The 19153-nt window shown below is 39.4% G+C and overlaps 1 protein-coding gene across 3 annotated transcripts in view; it reads right to left on the bottom strand.

Moving 5' to 3' along the window:
- Positions 1-1681: 1681 nt before the first annotated feature.
- The window catches only part of rad51b (RAD51 paralog B), a 205123-nt gene continuing 187651 nt past the window's right edge, over positions 1682-19153 (bottom strand). For 2 of the 3 annotated variants that reach the window (XM_066694439.1, XM_066694440.1), the window contains one exon: positions 1682-2066. In XM_066694439.1, coding sequence (XP_066550536.1) covers positions 1945-2066 — 122 coding nt within the window. In that variant the 3' untranslated portion in view covers positions 1682-1944. The remainder of the gene's footprint in view (positions 2067-19153) is intronic. The other variant, XM_066694442.1, reaches the window with a different exon arrangement.

Here is a 19153-nt window from a genome sequence, read left to right as displayed (position 1 = left end):
ACAAACAAACAAACACACCACAAACAAACAAACAAACAACAAAATAGAAAAACTGCACATTTTCTTTTCAGATTTTTCCCTCATCCCTGAACATCCAACAGATAACTAGCTAAAAGAAAATGCTTGTTTAAGATTTCAATCTAAAATTATTCAAGCACATCCTGCAGATTAAAGTCATTAGCTTTTTATCTAGTAGTTAACCCCTTGGCACAACAATCCTTAAGCTCAAAACTAGTGGCATTGACACCTGTAATCCAAAATCTCATTACATTATTTTTCCCCCTTTAAAGCACTACTGTGCTTCCAAGATAAAGAAAACAAAGTGAAAAAATACCTTATCACCCAGTCTGGCTCCCCTTGAAGGGAAATGTTTTAAAGAAAATCAATAAAGGATTCCCCTTCTATTTACACAAAATCTACAATTCTGCAGAGCTTTTGATTGATGGCCTATCTATCTCTTCTGTTTGTATTTCAGGGAGACCTGGGCTTAAACAAATGAGGGAAAAGGGAGTGGAAAAACACCCTGTAAACTTGCATCTGATTAGCCTACCTCTTGACATGCTTGCCTGTTTAGACGACACATAATCCTTCAATCATAAGAACATAATGAACCCATAATGAGAGAGAAAAGAGACTCAGGGGCTGCTCAGTAGAGGAGCTGAGGGCTTAGATGAACTCTCCTCTCCTGTTGCCCTCTAATCTGGAATGGAAATGGGAAGAGAATCATCTTCTGCCCTGTGGGTGGCTTAGCAACTGGCAATCAAATAAAGCGGTGATAAAGGAATCCTTATGCCCCCTTCATTAGGTTCAGAATGGGGATTACAGTTAAACTGCTGACTGTTAACCCTGAAAGTTAATTTCTCAAAATGCAGCACCTATCCTAGAGTGGGACGGATGGGGGACAATGGATGGACGGATGGACACCAGTCTTATAAGGCCAGAATCCAGCAAGGATTGTGGATCCCTTTGAATCCTCAGCAGTATGACAGTGAAATCTTGCTAAATTGAACAGATTAAGCTAATTAAAAGCTGAATCAGGGTGGGATGAAACCCTGAAGAAAGTAGTTAAAAGTGATGGAAAAGAAAGCTCCCCTAACTAACAGCCCAAGGAAGTATACCCCACCCACCGCCCCCGCTAGGGAAGCCAGAAGGAAGCTGAAATCACATTTAAGGATAACAAATGTTTGTGACGTGCCTCAAGGCCTAACCCTAAACCCCTGCTTCCCCCTACCAGCTCCAGATTTCATCTTAAACTAGTTCAAACTAAATCAGGTGGACACTCATTGTCTTCAGGGACTGAATGCAAGTATTCAGTGTGAAAAGGTCAACACATCAATTGCTAAAACCCTACAGGCCTTCACAAAAACAGCAACTACAGGCCTTCAAAACACATTTCAACCCACAAAAGCCTCAGCCAGATGCATCTTTTGAAAAGCACACAACTGTTAAGTGTTGTAAATGGTGTTTTCTTCTGTACCAGAATGACCCAGAATGCCTGATAATGCATTTAACCAGTGAGCTATTGCGAATATGTATTTTCTTCCAAATAAGTGAAATGAAACACTAGGACTCATCACCAAAAAATCTTAGAGAACAAACATAGGCTCTGCTTATTCCTTATATTACTTAAAATTGATGTGAACTGGGGATAAGGAAAGAAAAGAAAGGGTCCTACACCATGTCACTTCTTGAACAATTTTTAATGTCTCATTTTGATCTTCAGTATTTTCCGACACTTTACAGTATCACACACAGTGCTGATACTCAAATCTTCAGAGCCTCTGGAATGTCAATCAGCAGGTAACAACACTACTACTATTACAATTACTATTACTTCTGAAAATGAAACAAGGACAACCCCTTATGAGTAGCATTCTGTGGAAATGTGTGTGTGCTATGAAGAGGACGTAAAGACTGAGTAGTCAGAGTTTAAATCACAAGGCACTATTGTGAGCAGAGATGGGGAGTGTCCTGTGTAACATTGTAATTGAAGGTTGTCCGAACTCTGATTGGCTGAAGTCCAGGGTCAGTTCCCTGGTGGGTGGAGCTTGCTTGGTTCTCATCACCTAAAACACAAAAGAAATGAAGTGGTTAAAGAACAATCATCATACATAGATCTATTGGTAGAGTGAGTTGTGACCATGTCATTAAAAAACAATCCCAATTATTCAAGACCTATCCTATGAATATTAGGCTTGCACATTTTCCTTTATGTCACTCTTTCTGTTGTATTATGATTTAACTTCGCCTTCGCTCTCAGATCCAAAACACTGCAAGCCACCCAAAGTGCACTCTAAAAACTGATTTTGCAACTTGGGGCCTGGAAGACTTTCAGTTCACATCCCGATTTCCTGGGATCCCTTAATAAACAGCTGAGGGAGATTCCTACATTGTTTTGCTACGGTCAGCCGAGCAAGGAAAATAGGCCAGATAGCCTCCTCTTGCTCTTAAACCCTTCTTATCTTCTGAAAATTGCAGCGCTCTGAATGAAGGACATGTGTAAGGAGAACAGCATTGGTAGAAGCAGGTTTTGGGATTTGGGTGGAGTAAATATATTAAGTATGAAAAATGTAATTCAGTTCCACTTGCCACACCTTATAGTAGATAAGCTAAGACAACCAGTAACCATTTTTATCATTTCCTAAGCTTTTCTGTAAAGAAAAGTTACTAAACCAACTATCTGGATGTCTCCCATGATCCCCTTTAACTTAAAAAGTGTGATGTTATAATGTTTTAACTGTCATTTTTTTTTCTTCCTGGCTAACACTAGAGAGTAGGATCATTCCCAGTAAAACACCCACACTGGAACCCCTATAATAATATAGTTAATAACCACCACACCATTTGAACTTTCATTTCCATTGTTCCCTCAGTGTTACCAGTAAATCAACGTGCTTGAACTTTTAGGAAATGGCCTCTGTTTATTTAGACTAACTGGCTGAAATCAGTGGATATGGACTCCCCCCACTAAACACTTTCCTGCCTGCTTAGATGAAGGAACAGATTGTCTAGTCAAAAAACTGTAGCTGACATGGTAAAATAATTATTAGTCATTTATGGTTCCCCGAGGAACTTGCTGATTGACAGTGGGGGTGTTTGGTGAAGGGGGGGCGCAGGTTATAGCAAACTTGAGAACAGCTACTTTCTCTATACTGGTCCAAAGGCACCATATTCCTGTAATGACTAAGGACTAAGACCAAGGTTAGATAGATAGATAGATAGATAGATAGATAGATAGATAGATAGATAGATAGATAGATAGATAGATGCATAGATATGTACAAGTATATATCTCTTAATTTGAATGAAAAGGGCTCGTAGGCTAGTCATCAGTTAGTGCTGCTGTTCCATTTGCGCTGCATTAAATCCTATTCCAGCCAACCAGTGCTTTGAAGGTATTTGTGAGTATTTCCATCATATAAGCAGTACTCAAAATCTGCCTGGGAATGCTCTCTAAGCCCTGGCTTTACACTCACAGGGGAATTCTGCCTGTAGCGGAACACAGACATATTCTGAATGGCATTTTCCTGGCATGTTCAACTTATTTACATAACTGAAGAAGAAAGAGACAGAAGAGAGAGAAAAAAGAATAACAAGGACAAACTCAATTCTTCAGAACAGAACAGTGCTTTTTTCATATACTAGATTTAAAGACTACTACAGTCTACAAGTCTGTGAGCAAGTCAGTTACATAGTTAGGTAGCTTTGACACTTTCCTTTACCCCTACAGAGGTCTACAGCACAGCAACTGAACTGATCAATTACCCCTCTGTACTGACACAATATGAAGATCAAGCACATCAGATTAAGCTACCAGATATTAGTGTGTTTATGCCACCTCTGTTTTATGCCTGGTTTTATGTCACTCTTACATTATCTCCCAGTCAAGGTTTCACATTTTAATAACAACTCAATTGCTCAGACTGTACTTGCAGGCCCTACACATCTTCTCTATGTGCCTTTGAATGCTAAACTACTCTGCATCAATCCTCAATGACTTGCTTTTCAAGGTACCTTTTCATAATTTTTTACACTTCATTCTTCAGGTCAATACAAATGCACTTATATCATAAAATGTAATGTGTGCAGGTACAGATGTTGGAATTGATATAGTATAAATTGATTATATTGTACTGTAGTGAACTCTCCCCCTCTCTCTCTCTATATATATATATATATTATAATAAAAATAATAATAATGTGACAGGTACAGGAGGCTCTGTATCAGTATGTTGAGTTCACAGGGTTAGATAGATCAGAAGGAACAGGGTTCAATGAGCTCATATTTAGACAAAATAGCTTTGATGTGTATATATATATATATATATATATATATATACACCGATCAGCCATAACATTATGACCACCTGCTTAATATTGTGTAGGTCCCCCTTCTGCCACCAAAACAGCCCTGACCCATCGAGGCATGGACTCCACTAGACCTCTGAAGGTGTGCTGTGGTATCTGGCACCAAGACGTTAGCAGCAGATCTGTTAAGTCCTGTAAGTTGCGAGGTGGGGCCTCCATAGATCGGACTTGTTTGTCCAGCACATCCCACAGATGCTCGATTGGATTGAGATCTGGGGAATTTGGAGGCCAAGTCAACACCTTGAACTCGTGATTCATCAGACCAGGCCACCTTCTTCCATTGCTCCGTGGTCCAGTTCTGATGCTCATGTGCCCATTGTAGGCACTTTCCGCAGTGGACAGGGGTCAGCATGGGCACCCTGACTGGTCTGCAGCTACGCAGCCCCATACACAACAAACTGCGATGCACTGTGTGTTCTGACACCTTTCTATCAGAACCAGCATTAACTTTTTCAGCAATTTGAGCTACAGTAGCTCATCTGTTGGATTGGACCACACGGGCCAGCCTTCGCTCCCCACGTGCATCAATAAGCCTTGGCCGCCCAAGACCCTGCCGCCGGTTCACCGCTTTTCCTTCCTTGGACCACTTTTGATAGGTACTGACCACTGCAGACCGGGAACACCCCACAATAGCTGCAGTTTTGGAGATGCTCTGACCCAGTTGTCTAGCCATCACAATTTGGCCCTTGTCAAAGTCACTCAGTTCCTTACGCTTGCCCATTTTTCCTGCTTCTAACACATCAACTTTGAGGACAAAATGTTCACCTGCTGCGTAATATATCCCACCCACTGACAGGTGCCATGATAACGAGATTATCAGTGTTATTCACTTCACCTCTCACTGGTCATAATGTTATGGCTGATAGGTGTGTATATATATATTGCTATTATTTATAAATATTATTGATATATATACTTTATATATCAATAATATGTATATATATATATATATAGTTATTTTTTCTTTGTAAATTGCAATTTTTGTGTACATGGGGAACATTATAAATGTAGTTTGATTGACTGGATTGATGGACACTTAACAACACTTTAACCATAACAAGAAATTAAAAACCTGAAATTTGTCAACAACATATTCATATACCACATGTTCAGGTCTTATTTTGCTGCATTTGCAGGCATTTGCTTTCTCAAAGGACTGGTTTGAGACATCCTGGACAGAGTGACATCTCCTTCTAAGTGGTTTGGTGGGTATTTCAAGACAACATCGCCAAGGGGGTTAAAGAAAGAGAAATTCTGGAACTCCTTGTTTTGTGTGTGCTTGTTTGAGTGTTTTAATGTCACAGACTGCTTTTGAAGAAGTTCTAACAAGGCATTATCTGCATAAAGTAAATGTTGGAGGTAGCATCGAGTGTGTATATTTGTGCATATGTATGATCCAGCTCAGAAGATTTGGGGAAGTATAAGGGGGATATTCATTCACTGTTTTTGTATTGCTTTATCGCGCAAAACCATTATATTGGTAGTTTAAGTAGAAATATGTATTGACAAATAGAATACAAATAATCTTTAAAAAACTAAATATGTAACTGCCTAGTAAAACACCATTTTAGTATAGTGCTGTCACTAGTGAGATTAAAGTGTGTTGCTAGATAATTATAGGCAAAAGTACTTAATACATTTATATAACATTTGAATAAGTAAAGCAATAAAGTTTAGTATAGTTGTGTCAGTATTTACAAGCAATACAGTTGGTTTTGTTCTTATTTCTGTTTTACACTAACTGTAGTGTGATAAACAACGGGCACTATTATCTACTTTTCTCTTTTTTCATTTCTTAAGATTCACAAAAAAGTTAACTGCAGTATTTCTTATTGAAGAAACAAAACAAAAATATATACAGGTTCTTTGGGTCTGGTTTACTATAGTAGCATTTTCCAAAAAGCAAATATTAATACAGTTGACTAATTGTTAATACTTAAATATTACCTTTCTAATACCACCACCTACTTTAGCAATAACCCCATCTTCTGGGCAGGTGTGAAGCGGAATTGAAGCGGAATCATAACCCTGGTAAAGGTGACACTTCTTCACACATTCAGTTTTGGGTGTCTGGAACAAACCATAGAGCCATTCTGTGGTAGCCCATTCCCCATTTCCTGAGATTCCAGCATTGCTTAGCTACGGTCCACCTATCTTAGAAAACTAAAAAGATGTGGTAAATTATCTAAATTAGTATTTTACAGAGGTGTTTACAAAATATCAAGCACAACATGCCACAGGTTAACAATCAGTCCAATCAAATTCTGAGACAATTCAGGATATATGAGTAGGAGGTACTAAAGGGACTAGCAGAATTAAAAAACAAAAAAATCACCTGTTTGAGATGGTATATTTCCAAAAGTACTTAAAGAAATTAGGGAAATTATTTTTAGGCCGCTAACTAAAATATTCCAATTAAGACTTAGAACAGGGGATGTGCCAACTTGATAGGAAAACTGCTAATGTCATACCAATCCACAAGAAAGGGAAGAAAGCTGAGCCAGGAAATTACAGACCAATCAGTCTCACCTGCATTACTTGAACAATTTTCTTGGGGATAATCAAAGATAACATGATAACATTATTAAAAAGCTTTTGATAAGGTTCCACACCAAAGACTGATCCTCAAATTGGAAGCTGTAGGCATTCAGGGTAATGTAAGTAGATGGATTATGAACTGGTTGATGTATAGGAAACAGAGGGTGTCGATTAGTTGCTTCTAACTGGAGCGAGGTTGTTAGTGGAGATCCACAGGGATCAGTACTAGGGCCTTTGCTTTTTCTAATCTATATTAATGATCTGGACTCTGAGATAGTTAGCAAACTTGTCAAATTTGCAGATGATACTAAAATAGGTGGCTTAGCAGATACAATCTCGGCAGCTCAGGCTATTCAAAGGGACTTAGATAATATGCAGTTGTGGGCCGCCACCTGGGAGATGAAATTCAATGTGGACAAGTGCAAGGTATTACATGCAGGTAATAAAAATGTCCACTATAATTACACTATGGGAGGAATAGAACTAGAAGAAGTAACGCATGAGAAAGACCTAGGAGTCTACATGGACTCCTCACTTTCTCCATCCAAACAACGTGGGGAAGCAATTAAAAAGGCAAACACAATGTTAGGGTATATTGTCAAAAGTGTAGAATTTAAAACAAGGGAAGTAATGTTAAGACTGTACAATGCGCTAGTTAGATCTCATCTGGATACTGTGTACAGTTCTGGGCTCTACACTTCAAGAAAGATATCGCTGCTCTAGAGGCAGTTCAGAGGAGAGCAACCAGGCTTATTCCAAGTCTGAAGGGAATGTCCTACTGAGAGACTGAGGGAACTGAACCTTTTCACCCTGGAACAGAGGAGACTACGTGGGGACTTGATTCAAGTCTTCAAAATCATGAAAGGCATTGACCACATCAAACCAGAGGAGCTTTTCCAGATCTACAGGGACACACGGACCCGGGGACACAAATGGAAATTGGGCTTAAAGGCTGAAGCTGAGCATTTGGGAACATTAAAAATAGACTGGATAGGATCCTTGGATCATTTGGTTATTAATGGACACCAAACGAGGACGATGGGTTGAATGGCCTCCTCTGATTTCTAAACTTATATTTCTTATAAGCAAAAGAGTCCGAACTGCTTCCTCTCGTTTGTATGCCTTCTTATATCCTGAAAGTTGTGTAGCTCTATACTAGGGAGAAGTGGAAAGAGAAGGCCATGGACAGAAGCAGGTTGTTTTTGGTTCTGGGTGGGGTGAATATATTTGGCAAGAAGAATGGGTGTCAGTTGCTGTCTTGTTTTGTTTTTCCACACAGTGAAGGAAAACCTTGTTATATAGACAATAGGGGCAGGCAGTGTAAAAGCAGCCGAGCAAAATCCCTTTAGGCCACGGCTGTGACTCAAGAGTGTTGGGGTTACATTAACGAGGGGGATCAAATTGAATAGGGCCTCCTGTATGAGCGATTGCTTTGATTTATCCTTCTAAAAAAAAAGGAACAGAAAAAAAAATAATGTCTTGAAATGAACACCTTAAAAAACCTGCCACTATATAATGTATCCAAAGGAGGCCTCAACTTGGAGCTCTGCCAGACCCCCCAATGGTCATTTCATTAATAAAGAAATAATATGGCAAGGGGATATAAGAACTCTATACATTACCTGACAATTACTGAGGGAGTGAGAGAGAGAGAGAGAAAGAATAAAGTACAGAACATATGGGACAGTCTGTAAGAGGAGTATGGACATATTCATATATCAATATGGCACAAAATGTGTAGTCTTTGAAGTCTTATATTTCACTAAGCTATTTGAAGAACTGGTGATTTTGAACATTTTCAACAAAATAACAACTAACAGATTGCCATAGTAACTGAGCAATGTAACTATAAGAAGAAGAAGAAGAAGAAGAAGAAGAAGAAGAAGAAGAAGAAGAAGAAGAAGAAGAAGATGGAGGCAAGTTGCTAAAGATGCATGTGAACCTTTCTTTTCATAAACAAAAACACAGTGCAACCAAATTCTTGTTTTCTTTTCCCAGACTGACTCACTCTAATTAAAAGTATTTCAGCTGAAGAAAAGGCTTTTCGTGCTAGTGCTTGAGTTCCTTTGGCTCAGTTACTAATAAGCTTATTATTCAGGGGCACAAATTAATCTTAAAAAAAAATCTGTTACATATTTTATTGGAGTGGATTTTTCCACTCCACCACTAACTTTATTATTATTATTATTATTATTATTATTATTATTATTATTATTATTATTATTATTATTAAGCTTCTTTATAATCAGTTAAACTTTTTTGACCCAAAATATGTTGCACCTATGACTGAAGAGAAAATATTTCTATCCTGATTAGATTTGCTTGTAGAATTCAACAATGAAAGTGAAAATAAACCACTTGATATACGCTCAATATACTTAATTTAAGTATGATATACATATATATATTTCACTGAGCTGTCACAGGTGAGGTTTTCCATCCTACAACTGTATCAAACTATATTTTAAGGGAGTTTGGAATTGAGTTCCTGAATGAAATCAACAATGAAATTAAAATGCCATGTTTTTAAAAGTGTATCCCTTCAGTCACATAACAAATGTTTTCATAAAAAAAGAGAACTGTGTCCTTGTGTTGATGTTTGAATCACAGTACCTGCTAGACCCAAAGGAGAGATGCTGGACAATGACCTCTCAATAGTAACACCATGGAAAGCCCCACCAGCTAATTAAACATCGCCCCAGTAAAGTAGTCATACACAATTCAGTTTACTTCCTTAATCCTTAAATGAGGTTTAACCTCCCCCCCACCACCTCCAACCCCCTGCCTCCACAACCCACTGCTCTGCCTGAAAAATCAAAACAAGCTATAAATGGAAATGGCAGACAATTAGTAAAGTGTATTGTTGCTCATGAAAGGAGATCTTTTTCTACCCCCAGATCCAAAGCCTCAAGGGACTGTAAAATGAATCTCAGGCAGCTGTGTCGAGGACTACAGTAACAGTTCCAAAGCGAATCTGTCGCTCTCGCTGATTAAGAGTAGAACAATGCGGGCTATTGTAGATCAACTCCCTCCCAGGCTCCCATAGAGAGTACTCTGTTGTCCTCAACACATCATAGACACACAACACACACACTGGATTGTCTTGCTACATTTGTGAGGACTTTGCGATTGACTCGCACTATATTTTTATTCATGGTCTCAAACTCCACTCAGACAGAACTCCATGTAAGGTGAAAGTTGACAGCAATCCTTGGGCACTTCTAGTTTGTTTTCGAAAAGCATTCTGAGTTGTTAAAAAGCTACTTTACAGAGTGGGGGCATCCCATTTGTCAAGACCTACTACCTTTCTTGAGACGTGCCGCGAAAAATGATCCTCACCTTGATAGTAATAGTTAAGTCCACACAGCGCTCACTCACAAGATGATATACTGACGCACTCATGCACAGAGACAGAACGAGAGAGGAAGCGCAGACATACAGCCTGGTCATTGACTGGCAAACAGATGGAAAGACAATAGACCACAGACAGACTGACAGGTTAAGCCCAATAGATCTGATATGTGGTGCTTCTTTACACAAAGAGTTGTGGGGGTCTAGAACAATCTTCTCCAGACATGTAGTTGAAACTGAACCTCAGGGTTCCTTCAAAGAACATCTGGATGAGATGCTTTGATGGAATTGCTGCTAATAACTTTTCTTGTGATTTTATTTGCGAATACCCTAGTCAAAGATTTTGCTGTGGAATGAACATGCCAAAAGCAATGGCACAAGTAACTGAACTACTAATAATAACAGTCATCTAATAACATACCTACCAACCATAATGTATTTTCTATATTCTACCCAAACCAACTGCACATGTATATAAACCATAGGGATATGACATGGCTACTTCTTTCTCCTCAAGTACACTGCTAAACAGTGCAGCTCTGGTCAATAGCTTAGCATCATCTTGGGGGGTAAACATCACAGAAACCAAAAAAAAAAAAAAGAAGAAAAAGAATGATGACCTATTTCTATTCCCCAGAGTCAATGCACTACAATCCATACACTCATTTTTCTATACCAGCAAAAGACACTTAGGATGCTGAGTTGAGCATTGACTGCTACCTTGGAGATATCTTGGGAGTTCTGAAACTGATGTAATTGGTCAAACACTGGCCTGCTTGGCCTGCTTAGGTCACAGAAATCCTACTGTTCTCCCCCATCTGATGTGAATTAAGTTACAAATCTGTTACACAATCTGCCTTCACTTGGTATAACATGCAGCCCAAGAGGCATTGAAAATTTGAATCATGAATATTTACTGCACCTTCCAAGAGTGCTGTTATATCCATCTCATGGAGTAAACAAATGTCAAACATGATTGTAGCAAATGTATAAGCTTTGGGTAGCTCAATGGCAAAATAACCCAGTTTTGAAAAGAAGAGACCAAAACACATAAACACACACACAATTGCATACATTTTTTAAAAATAAACCCTAAACCACTGTTCTCCAAATTGTAGGGTGGGAGGTAGCAAGTAACAAACAAACAAAAAATTAAAAGCTACTTAAAGTTTCAAACTCCATGGATACGTAATTAATATGATTTCATGAATGAGGCTCCCAGATATTGGATTAAAAGTCTGAGCTGCTGCTTAAACCAGTGAGCTGTGTAGCAATGTCTGCCAGGGTACGGCTTTATCCAGCTTTAGAGTGTTAAGAATCCGTTCAGAACAGAGAACAATTTTCAGAGCTCCACAGATGTCTAAGTGTGAGATCACAGCACAAAGAAAAAACAAAATAAAAAATCACTGGCAGCTGTGATCAGGAGCTCGGGGGGTGGGGTAAAGGTATTCTGCATATATGTGTGTTTTCCTTTTCTGCAACAGAACAGCGTGTCCTGGGTGTGTTGAAGAGATCAGTGACACACGCATATGAAGTCAAGGCCGAATCTTTACAGGGTTGAGCTAGGATGTTGCCAAGGGTGAAACACACTTGGTCACACAAGCCAGACAAGCAACGTGCACTTGTTGATCCATTTCTAATACACAACACTGTTTCAAACAATTTCAATTTCTAAGAGATTGTTTATTTTATTTAAATTTTCTCTTAAAATGTACCAGAACAGTACATTCACTTCCAAAGAAGAGCCAAAAATAACTGGCTTTAATACCCGCCACCTTGTAATAGCCTTTTTACAACACTTGATTTCAAATAGTCAGATTTTGATAGGTCTGAGGAATTGAAAGTCTGAAAGCTTTTTAGCTCTTTTTGTCCTAGCAAGGCTATTCCAGCAAAGTGCATCACACACTTTTCCAGGACAAAACAGTATAAATTGGGATTGGACACTAGTTCAATGTTCAAGTTTTGAAAACAATATGATACCAGCTCGTTTGGTTTGTATTTTTCTCACAGGCAGCTATTTTTTCAGACTTGTTGGTCAAAGATCTAAGCAATCTTTGATCAGCATTTGAAGACTTTATCCGAATGAGCTGTTTGGCCTTTTGACAATTGTGGGTCATTGGAACCTAGAATTATTCACAACTAAACAAGAAAAAACAGGAATACCATTCTATTCCCATCACCAAAAGCAAAGTTGTAATGCAAAGATCAGTCAATTAATTGTAACTGCTTTTATCGCCTCTGGGATAAAGAACCCACTACCAATAGGTCTAAAGGGCTTATTGTCAGTTATAGCCTTGTATTATGTTCAGAAGTGAATTTAAAAAAATCCTTTTCTCTCTTTATGCCTGAAGAATGCATGTCTCCAAAGGAAAAAACAACTGAGACTCGCCATCAAGCTGTAGATAAACAAATCCTTTTCTGACAGTTACTTCACAAAGTGTCCTAACAGGAAGTCTGCCGGAGTGACTGTCTGGGGAATGCACAACTGACCTTGAGAAGACTTTAGTCAGCTCTCTGCCTGGCAAACCTAGCCGGCTCGCCTCCCACCTGCAAACAGCTATTTTTTTTGGTATTGTATATTTTCTCAGTAATGTTAAAAAATACATTCATTCCCAGGGCTGCTTGTGTTTTGCAGTTTTAACACTTGGCAGAAGCTGAAATCTTCGATGGGTTACTGCCAGCTGTTTCACAACTGGATGTGTGTCGGGGGGGGGCGGGGGGGGGGATGGTATTGTGCGATACAAAAGGTTAGAGAGTGGAATCGGGATTCTTGAATTTTGCAGCATTTGACAAGCATTTTCAAATTCATTCCCATTGCTCTGAAGCCTCCAATTTCTTCACCAGCACAGGTTGGGTGCTCCTGAGAGCTACAAACGTGACTTGCTATGGCATTCAGAAAGCACTGAGCATTGGAAATGGCAGCGTTAACATTGGTACAAAGCACATAGGGCTAATGATAAGAGATTGTAGAAGTAAATATGACAGACAACTCCGAGGAACCGATCATCCAATCTTTAAACACCTAAACCATTATTAAATATAACTTCAAAGAAGTTATATTTAGAATAATTTGTATATTAGTACAATTCAGGAGGAAATTCAGCTAATAGGAAAATATTTTAATACACATATCAAATAATAGTAACAGAATTACAGGGTGTGAAGGGGTGGGGCGTTCATGCCCAAGTGCCAAACCCCCCCAGGGGTGCTACTGCTCTGTTGTACATATTGGAAAACTTTAATATGTTATTGATGTATAACTTCAAACATTAATGTCTCCCATTGTTATATCATGCTGTCTAAACGATGGCTATGCCCAAAGTTGCGAAAGTCCTCTGCCCCTCATGCTATTGTGAAGTATTCAATAGAAATGTTCAGAATAACACATCTCTATTTCCGACAGTATAGTAAGATTTAAATCTTAGATATCCCCATTAATAGGAAATAAACTATGTACATAACTAGAAAAACACCCATACCAGGTAAGTGGAGAGAGAACATAAAGAATACCTATATATATATTTAGAGCCTGTATTCTATTCTAGTTATATTACTTAGTTGCAGAAGCAATGTTGGGTGTCGATCCAAAATGAAAAAGTTATAATTAGTGCACAGAGATAAAGTTTTGTCAACTGTTTTCTGAAAAAGAATAAAGTAACAATCACTTTCAAATCTTAAGAAATAAATGAATGCTTATTTTACTACTATCAACCTAGTGATACAATTTATTTTATTTTCATGTACACTTACATATAGTTTTGGAAATGTAGCTGGAGAGAAGTCAGGAGTTAATTTTTTTTATCTTGGTGTTGCAAAGGAGGTTTGTATACTAAATATTTTCTGTCCCCTTTAGAACATGCCACTTTCACATTTTTGACCCAGTTAACAGCTGAATATTTCCATTTTACTCCAGTTATTAAATTGAAACATTTACCTTGGAAAACAATACTACTACAAGAACTATTTAATGTATTTTCTTTTTATTCTATATTTTTTCTTTGCTCTGCATCTTCTCAAATGATGTACAAGCATTTGCTCGTACAATTCAATTTCCAGGATTGAAAGAGTAAAAACAAACAAAAAACAAAAAAAAGAATTCAGACACACCAATGCTTTCAGATACTGCTGCATTTCCAATGAATGCCAATGAAGCCTCTGGGCTTGAGGGTGAGAGCAAGTCTGCACATGTGGATGACTGTGTGGGTTGCTAGTGCTTGGCAGAGGGCGAGTGTGGATATCTTTTCATTTGTGAGAATGCAGTCGGGGGGAGGTGGGGTGCGTATCTAAAGCAAGAGAAAACTAGTCTTGCCACCCGTCCGGCTATTAAATGTATGATTAACCTTAAATAGTTGGTGCTGAAAATTTAAGTGGTGGCCTGCCTGTGTTGTGTTTATTTGCTGAGCAGCAGCGAAAACTGCATAGAAGAGTTAAATGCCTACAATTTTTCTCATGCCAAGCAGCCAGAGGTAGATATTTGGCCAGGTTCTGCAGCTTGCCCCAAAGGCATTTGCCTGGGCCGCAGACCTAGTTGTATATGTGCTTTTTTTTTATTCTTTTTTTTTTTTCCTTTAACTGCTGTGGTCAAGTTCAAAGTAAACACTGCTGGGCAGGAGGCCTGTCAACTGGGGAGTTCTTCTGTTTATTTGAACTTTTCATGTGCTGGGAGTCTCCTTCCAACCAACCTCAACCACCCCCACCCCCCAACTAGAAACAACTGTCACTTTACTCAAATTATCCTGTTCTCGAAAACTGCAGTGTTATTTTTTTCTCCTTTAATTCAGTACACAATACAGTTCTGTTCAATGTCAGAATGTTGCCCCAGAGCTCAAACTTTACCCACACAGCGACACAGGTGGCTGACTATATTCTATCTATAATCACCAATGAAGAGTGTCCAGGACAAACAGGCTAAAATATTGGCACACTTTATTTTATTGTAGCACTCCATCCTGCTCAATTAAAAACAATATAATATAATTACAAACACACCTAACGCAACTCTGATGCGCCGCACCAACATCAGAAGCCTACAGGGTTGCTATTGGTAGTGGGACCCCGCCCCGTCTTCACTACCTCCCCCTCCTCAGCCTCCCCTCCGGAGTGTGGACTCCATGGCTGCAGCCTCAAGTGGTTGTGGCACTCTCTGCTGCAGGGCGCTGAGGGGGCGTGTTCTTCGAGAGCTCTGCCACGCCACCAGCCACCCCAGCCTCAGTACCACCCTCGCCCACTTGAGCTGGCCCTGGGTCTCTGCGGCCGGCGTGGGCTACCAGGGTTGGGCTACTTCAAGGTATCCTCATCTGGCCACTTCCACCCCTGTCTGTGAAGGAGTCGCCACACGCCCGGCCATTGCCCTGCACAGAAGGCAAATCGGCTCCTGCGGGTGCTTGACGCCTAAGGCTGCCGTGAAGGGAAAGGGGAGGTAGGCATCTGATACCCACCGCCGCCAGCATACCCTGTAGAGAAATGCTAAGTGCACCCTAGCAGACCTCAGACAGTTAAAAAAAAAGCCTACCATGGCTACTCATCTCACCACAACCCACTCAACCCTCATCCTGCTGACTACGCCATAACGGGTGCTACATTAGTGTTATTTACAAATTAATTTAGAGTCAATTAGATATCTGTGGAGTGGTAGACATAAAAATCAGCACTGCAAGGAGGAAGCTAAGATTCAGTGATTATACCTAACAATACACCCCTGCTGGCTAGAAGTACACTGTGCCCAAAACACTGTCTGAACAGTGTAAAAAATGTATGTACACTCTATAAGAGTGTGTGTGTAGTTGTGTGTTCCCTTGTGTGTGAGTTTTTGGAAGTCCTGAAGCGCATTAATCGTAATGTATCTGGAGTCCACTATTTTCATTTGTCCTCTGTGAAGGCTGACAGAGATATTCCCCCTCAGAGAAGTATTTTTTTCTCCCCTGATTTAATCAAGGCAGTTTAACTCATGGCTAATTTCTTTAACAAGGACCTCTATTTGAAATTCATCACCCTTAAAGACCCTGTCATCACAAGGGCACTGCAGAAAAAAGTATACTGTCACAGGGGCTCGAGTGTGGGGCCTTTATCTTGGTAAATTCCATTGTCCAATTAAAATCAGGTTTTTTTTTTACCTTGTGCTTGTGGCAGGCTTAAACTCCGGTCTGAAATGTACACACAAAGCCATGAAGGAAATTTATTTTAGAAAACAGCATTTCAGCACACTAACATACACAGGTCATTTTTGCAGGTCTGTGATTTAATGGGGCACACAGTTAATGTGCCCTTATCTCTGGTTAATAGGCAATACCCCGCCTCCAAAAGGCCCTTCTCCTCCTGTAGCTTTTTGGGTATTTTGGATTGGACAAGCCCTATTGCTTCATAATGAACAAATTCAGTAGGGAAGCTTTCTGAAGGAACCTGCCTACACAGCTTGTTATTAGAGGAGACAAATTTCTGTGTTTCTGAATCCCCCTACTCCAGTAGATAACAACAACCTGAAGATATATTTCGAGGGGGTAACAAAAAAGTTAGACTACCTGCCTTCACTCAGAGAGACTTGATTTGAACTTACCCTAAGAGAAATAGTGCTCATAATTGATTTATTTTCCAAATTTCTACAGGAATTATTCTGAATCAGTGTTTTATTAAGACTGAAAGTGTTGGGGAGCAGGGCAAACACTGTTTAAATCCACAACAGGGGTCACACTCACCTGCCAATCAAGTCTTTGCACACATTGCTGAGGGGTTGCATTTCATTTTGAACCTCTTCCACTATTTCTCTGCCCCCAATTTTTTAATCTTTTTTTTTTCTGGCACCATAGTCTTTTCTTTTTTTCACAGCTCTATAGTCATGGAAACTCCTCCTCTAATGTCTCAAGTGGAGCTGGCTTCATTTCGCAGGGTTTAAGGAAAGAATTTTAAAGTGTTGTCCAATATTTGCTTCAAATCTTACCTCATAAATATAATACATGATTTCTCATCTCTGTGTGTTTTTCAGGAGTTTGGTGTTTTTAGTGTTACTCCCTTGCCTTAATAAGCAGCCTGCCAATAAAAGCATCTCCCTCCAACTTATCAGAAAGCACATTCAAACCTGCTCTTCAAGACAGCCCTAGGCATCAACTGGCTTAACTATCACCATGCCTTTAACTCCTTAACTCCTGGAATATGTTCAAATGAAATAAAAAGAAAATTCAAAATATACTGGATCATAAATTCTTCTTCCAACACACTCATTTATATTCATACACAGGCAATATCCTTAGGCAATACTTAGTCTGGTATAAAGGAAAATTAAGGAGAAGACTGACCACAAAACAAATACCTCCAATCAGCTAGTCTGAAATACCTTTTTATTATTTAGCTTCTTGCTCACAATCTCACACTACCCTTTTGTAACTGATAAAAAAACAAACATTAAAACATTTTGTGAAGTGTACACAAGCAGTGCTGAAAAGGTTAACACATATTTCATTTTTCCCCCTTTCTCTCTCTCTCATTATTCTCGTTTCTTTTTTGTTTGTTTGCTCTCTCTTTTTGGGTTGTGCCAGCAACCCTAGACGTTTTGCCCCTTAAGGAGAATGAATGAGAAAAGGAGGAGGGAACTTGATCAGGAGCTCCGAGCCTGTAGTTATAGCTATTATGAAGGTTTCTGGAGGTGGAAGAGAGAGAGAGAGAGAGAGAGAGAGAGAGAGAGAGAGAGAGAGAGAGAGAGAGATGGAAGGAGAAGGAGAGCAGAGGGGGGTATTGCTGTACAAGAGCCCTGAGAACAAAGAGGCCTTTGTGTAGGGAGTACTGAGCGAGTGCTATAAAGCCAGAGTTTAGGGAGTGTTTAACAGTGTATACAGACTGCATTCCTTCAATGTGATTACTAGCCGGTTTTAATTTATACCACTGCGGCATGAGGAAACAGACTTAACTCTTCCCTTTCCGTTCTCATTTTCTTTTTTTCCAAGCGCAAACCTTCAAAGCTGCACACACCAATAATGGCCCAGACTGAGCCACATTTATCAGCTTGTCCTAACACAGGCTGTAATAGCTAGCATATCGGTTAGAGGTTCTTGTTTCTATTCAACAGATTGGGTGATATTTTTAGTGGTGGGCCCTGCAAGTGTGCTTTTCTTAATGTATTAGCTCAAGAGAAGCTGTGATAACCTACCAAAGAAGAATTTCTAACGGTTTCCCATCCTTGTGCTGAGATCTTGCCCTCAGAATCACACCCAAGTTAGGTATTGTCTATATTGGTGGTGTTGGATCTTAAGATGCATAATTGTAAATTAAGAAATTAATAAAATAAGACATCTGGTTTTAAAGCACAAATTAAGATATGTATGTTTTTCCTCAGGTCTCCCTATAATCTATAATTTCAGTGTGTATATGAAATTCGTCAACCAGGCTTTTCGGTGATACAAATTCCATTAGAACAGTTGGGTAAAATAAATTATAATAATACACTGGGCCCATATTTATCGATAATGATTTATTTCAGAATGATCTATACCCTTCTCCCAGCGTGTACTGTACGGGATGTATGCATGCATTGAAGGAAATGTTAAGGTAAAGCACAGACTTCTGTGGAATTCTAATGGGATGGGATATTGTCGTTACCATGGGATCTTATGAACGCAATGTCTAACAATGCTGCCTATAGGCTGTTATGAGTTGTCACTCAGGAAGACCCCTCCTCTGCCTGCTTTCAGCAGTACAAAGTAAACTGCTTCCTTTTTCCAGAGTCTAAAGACTCATGCGTGATTTAGCAGCCTTTGTGTAGAATTCTCTCTCAGATAACCGAGGTTGCACTCACAACATAATAATTCGAATCGAGAATTCTACCCAAAGAGAGATGGAATACAGAACCCAAACAGTCACGAGGGAGGCCAGCAGCTGACAGATAAGAAAGAGGGCAGAGCCTGCTAGG

Source organism: Amia ocellicauda, chromosome 21 (genome assembly GCF_036373705.1).
Source record: "Amia ocellicauda isolate fAmiCal2 chromosome 21, fAmiCal2.hap1, whole genome shotgun sequence".
In the NCBI taxonomy this organism is placed as follows: domain Eukaryota; kingdom Metazoa; phylum Chordata; class Actinopteri; order Amiiformes; family Amiidae; genus Amia; species Amia ocellicauda.
This window is presented reverse-complemented; position numbering and strand designations above follow the sequence as displayed.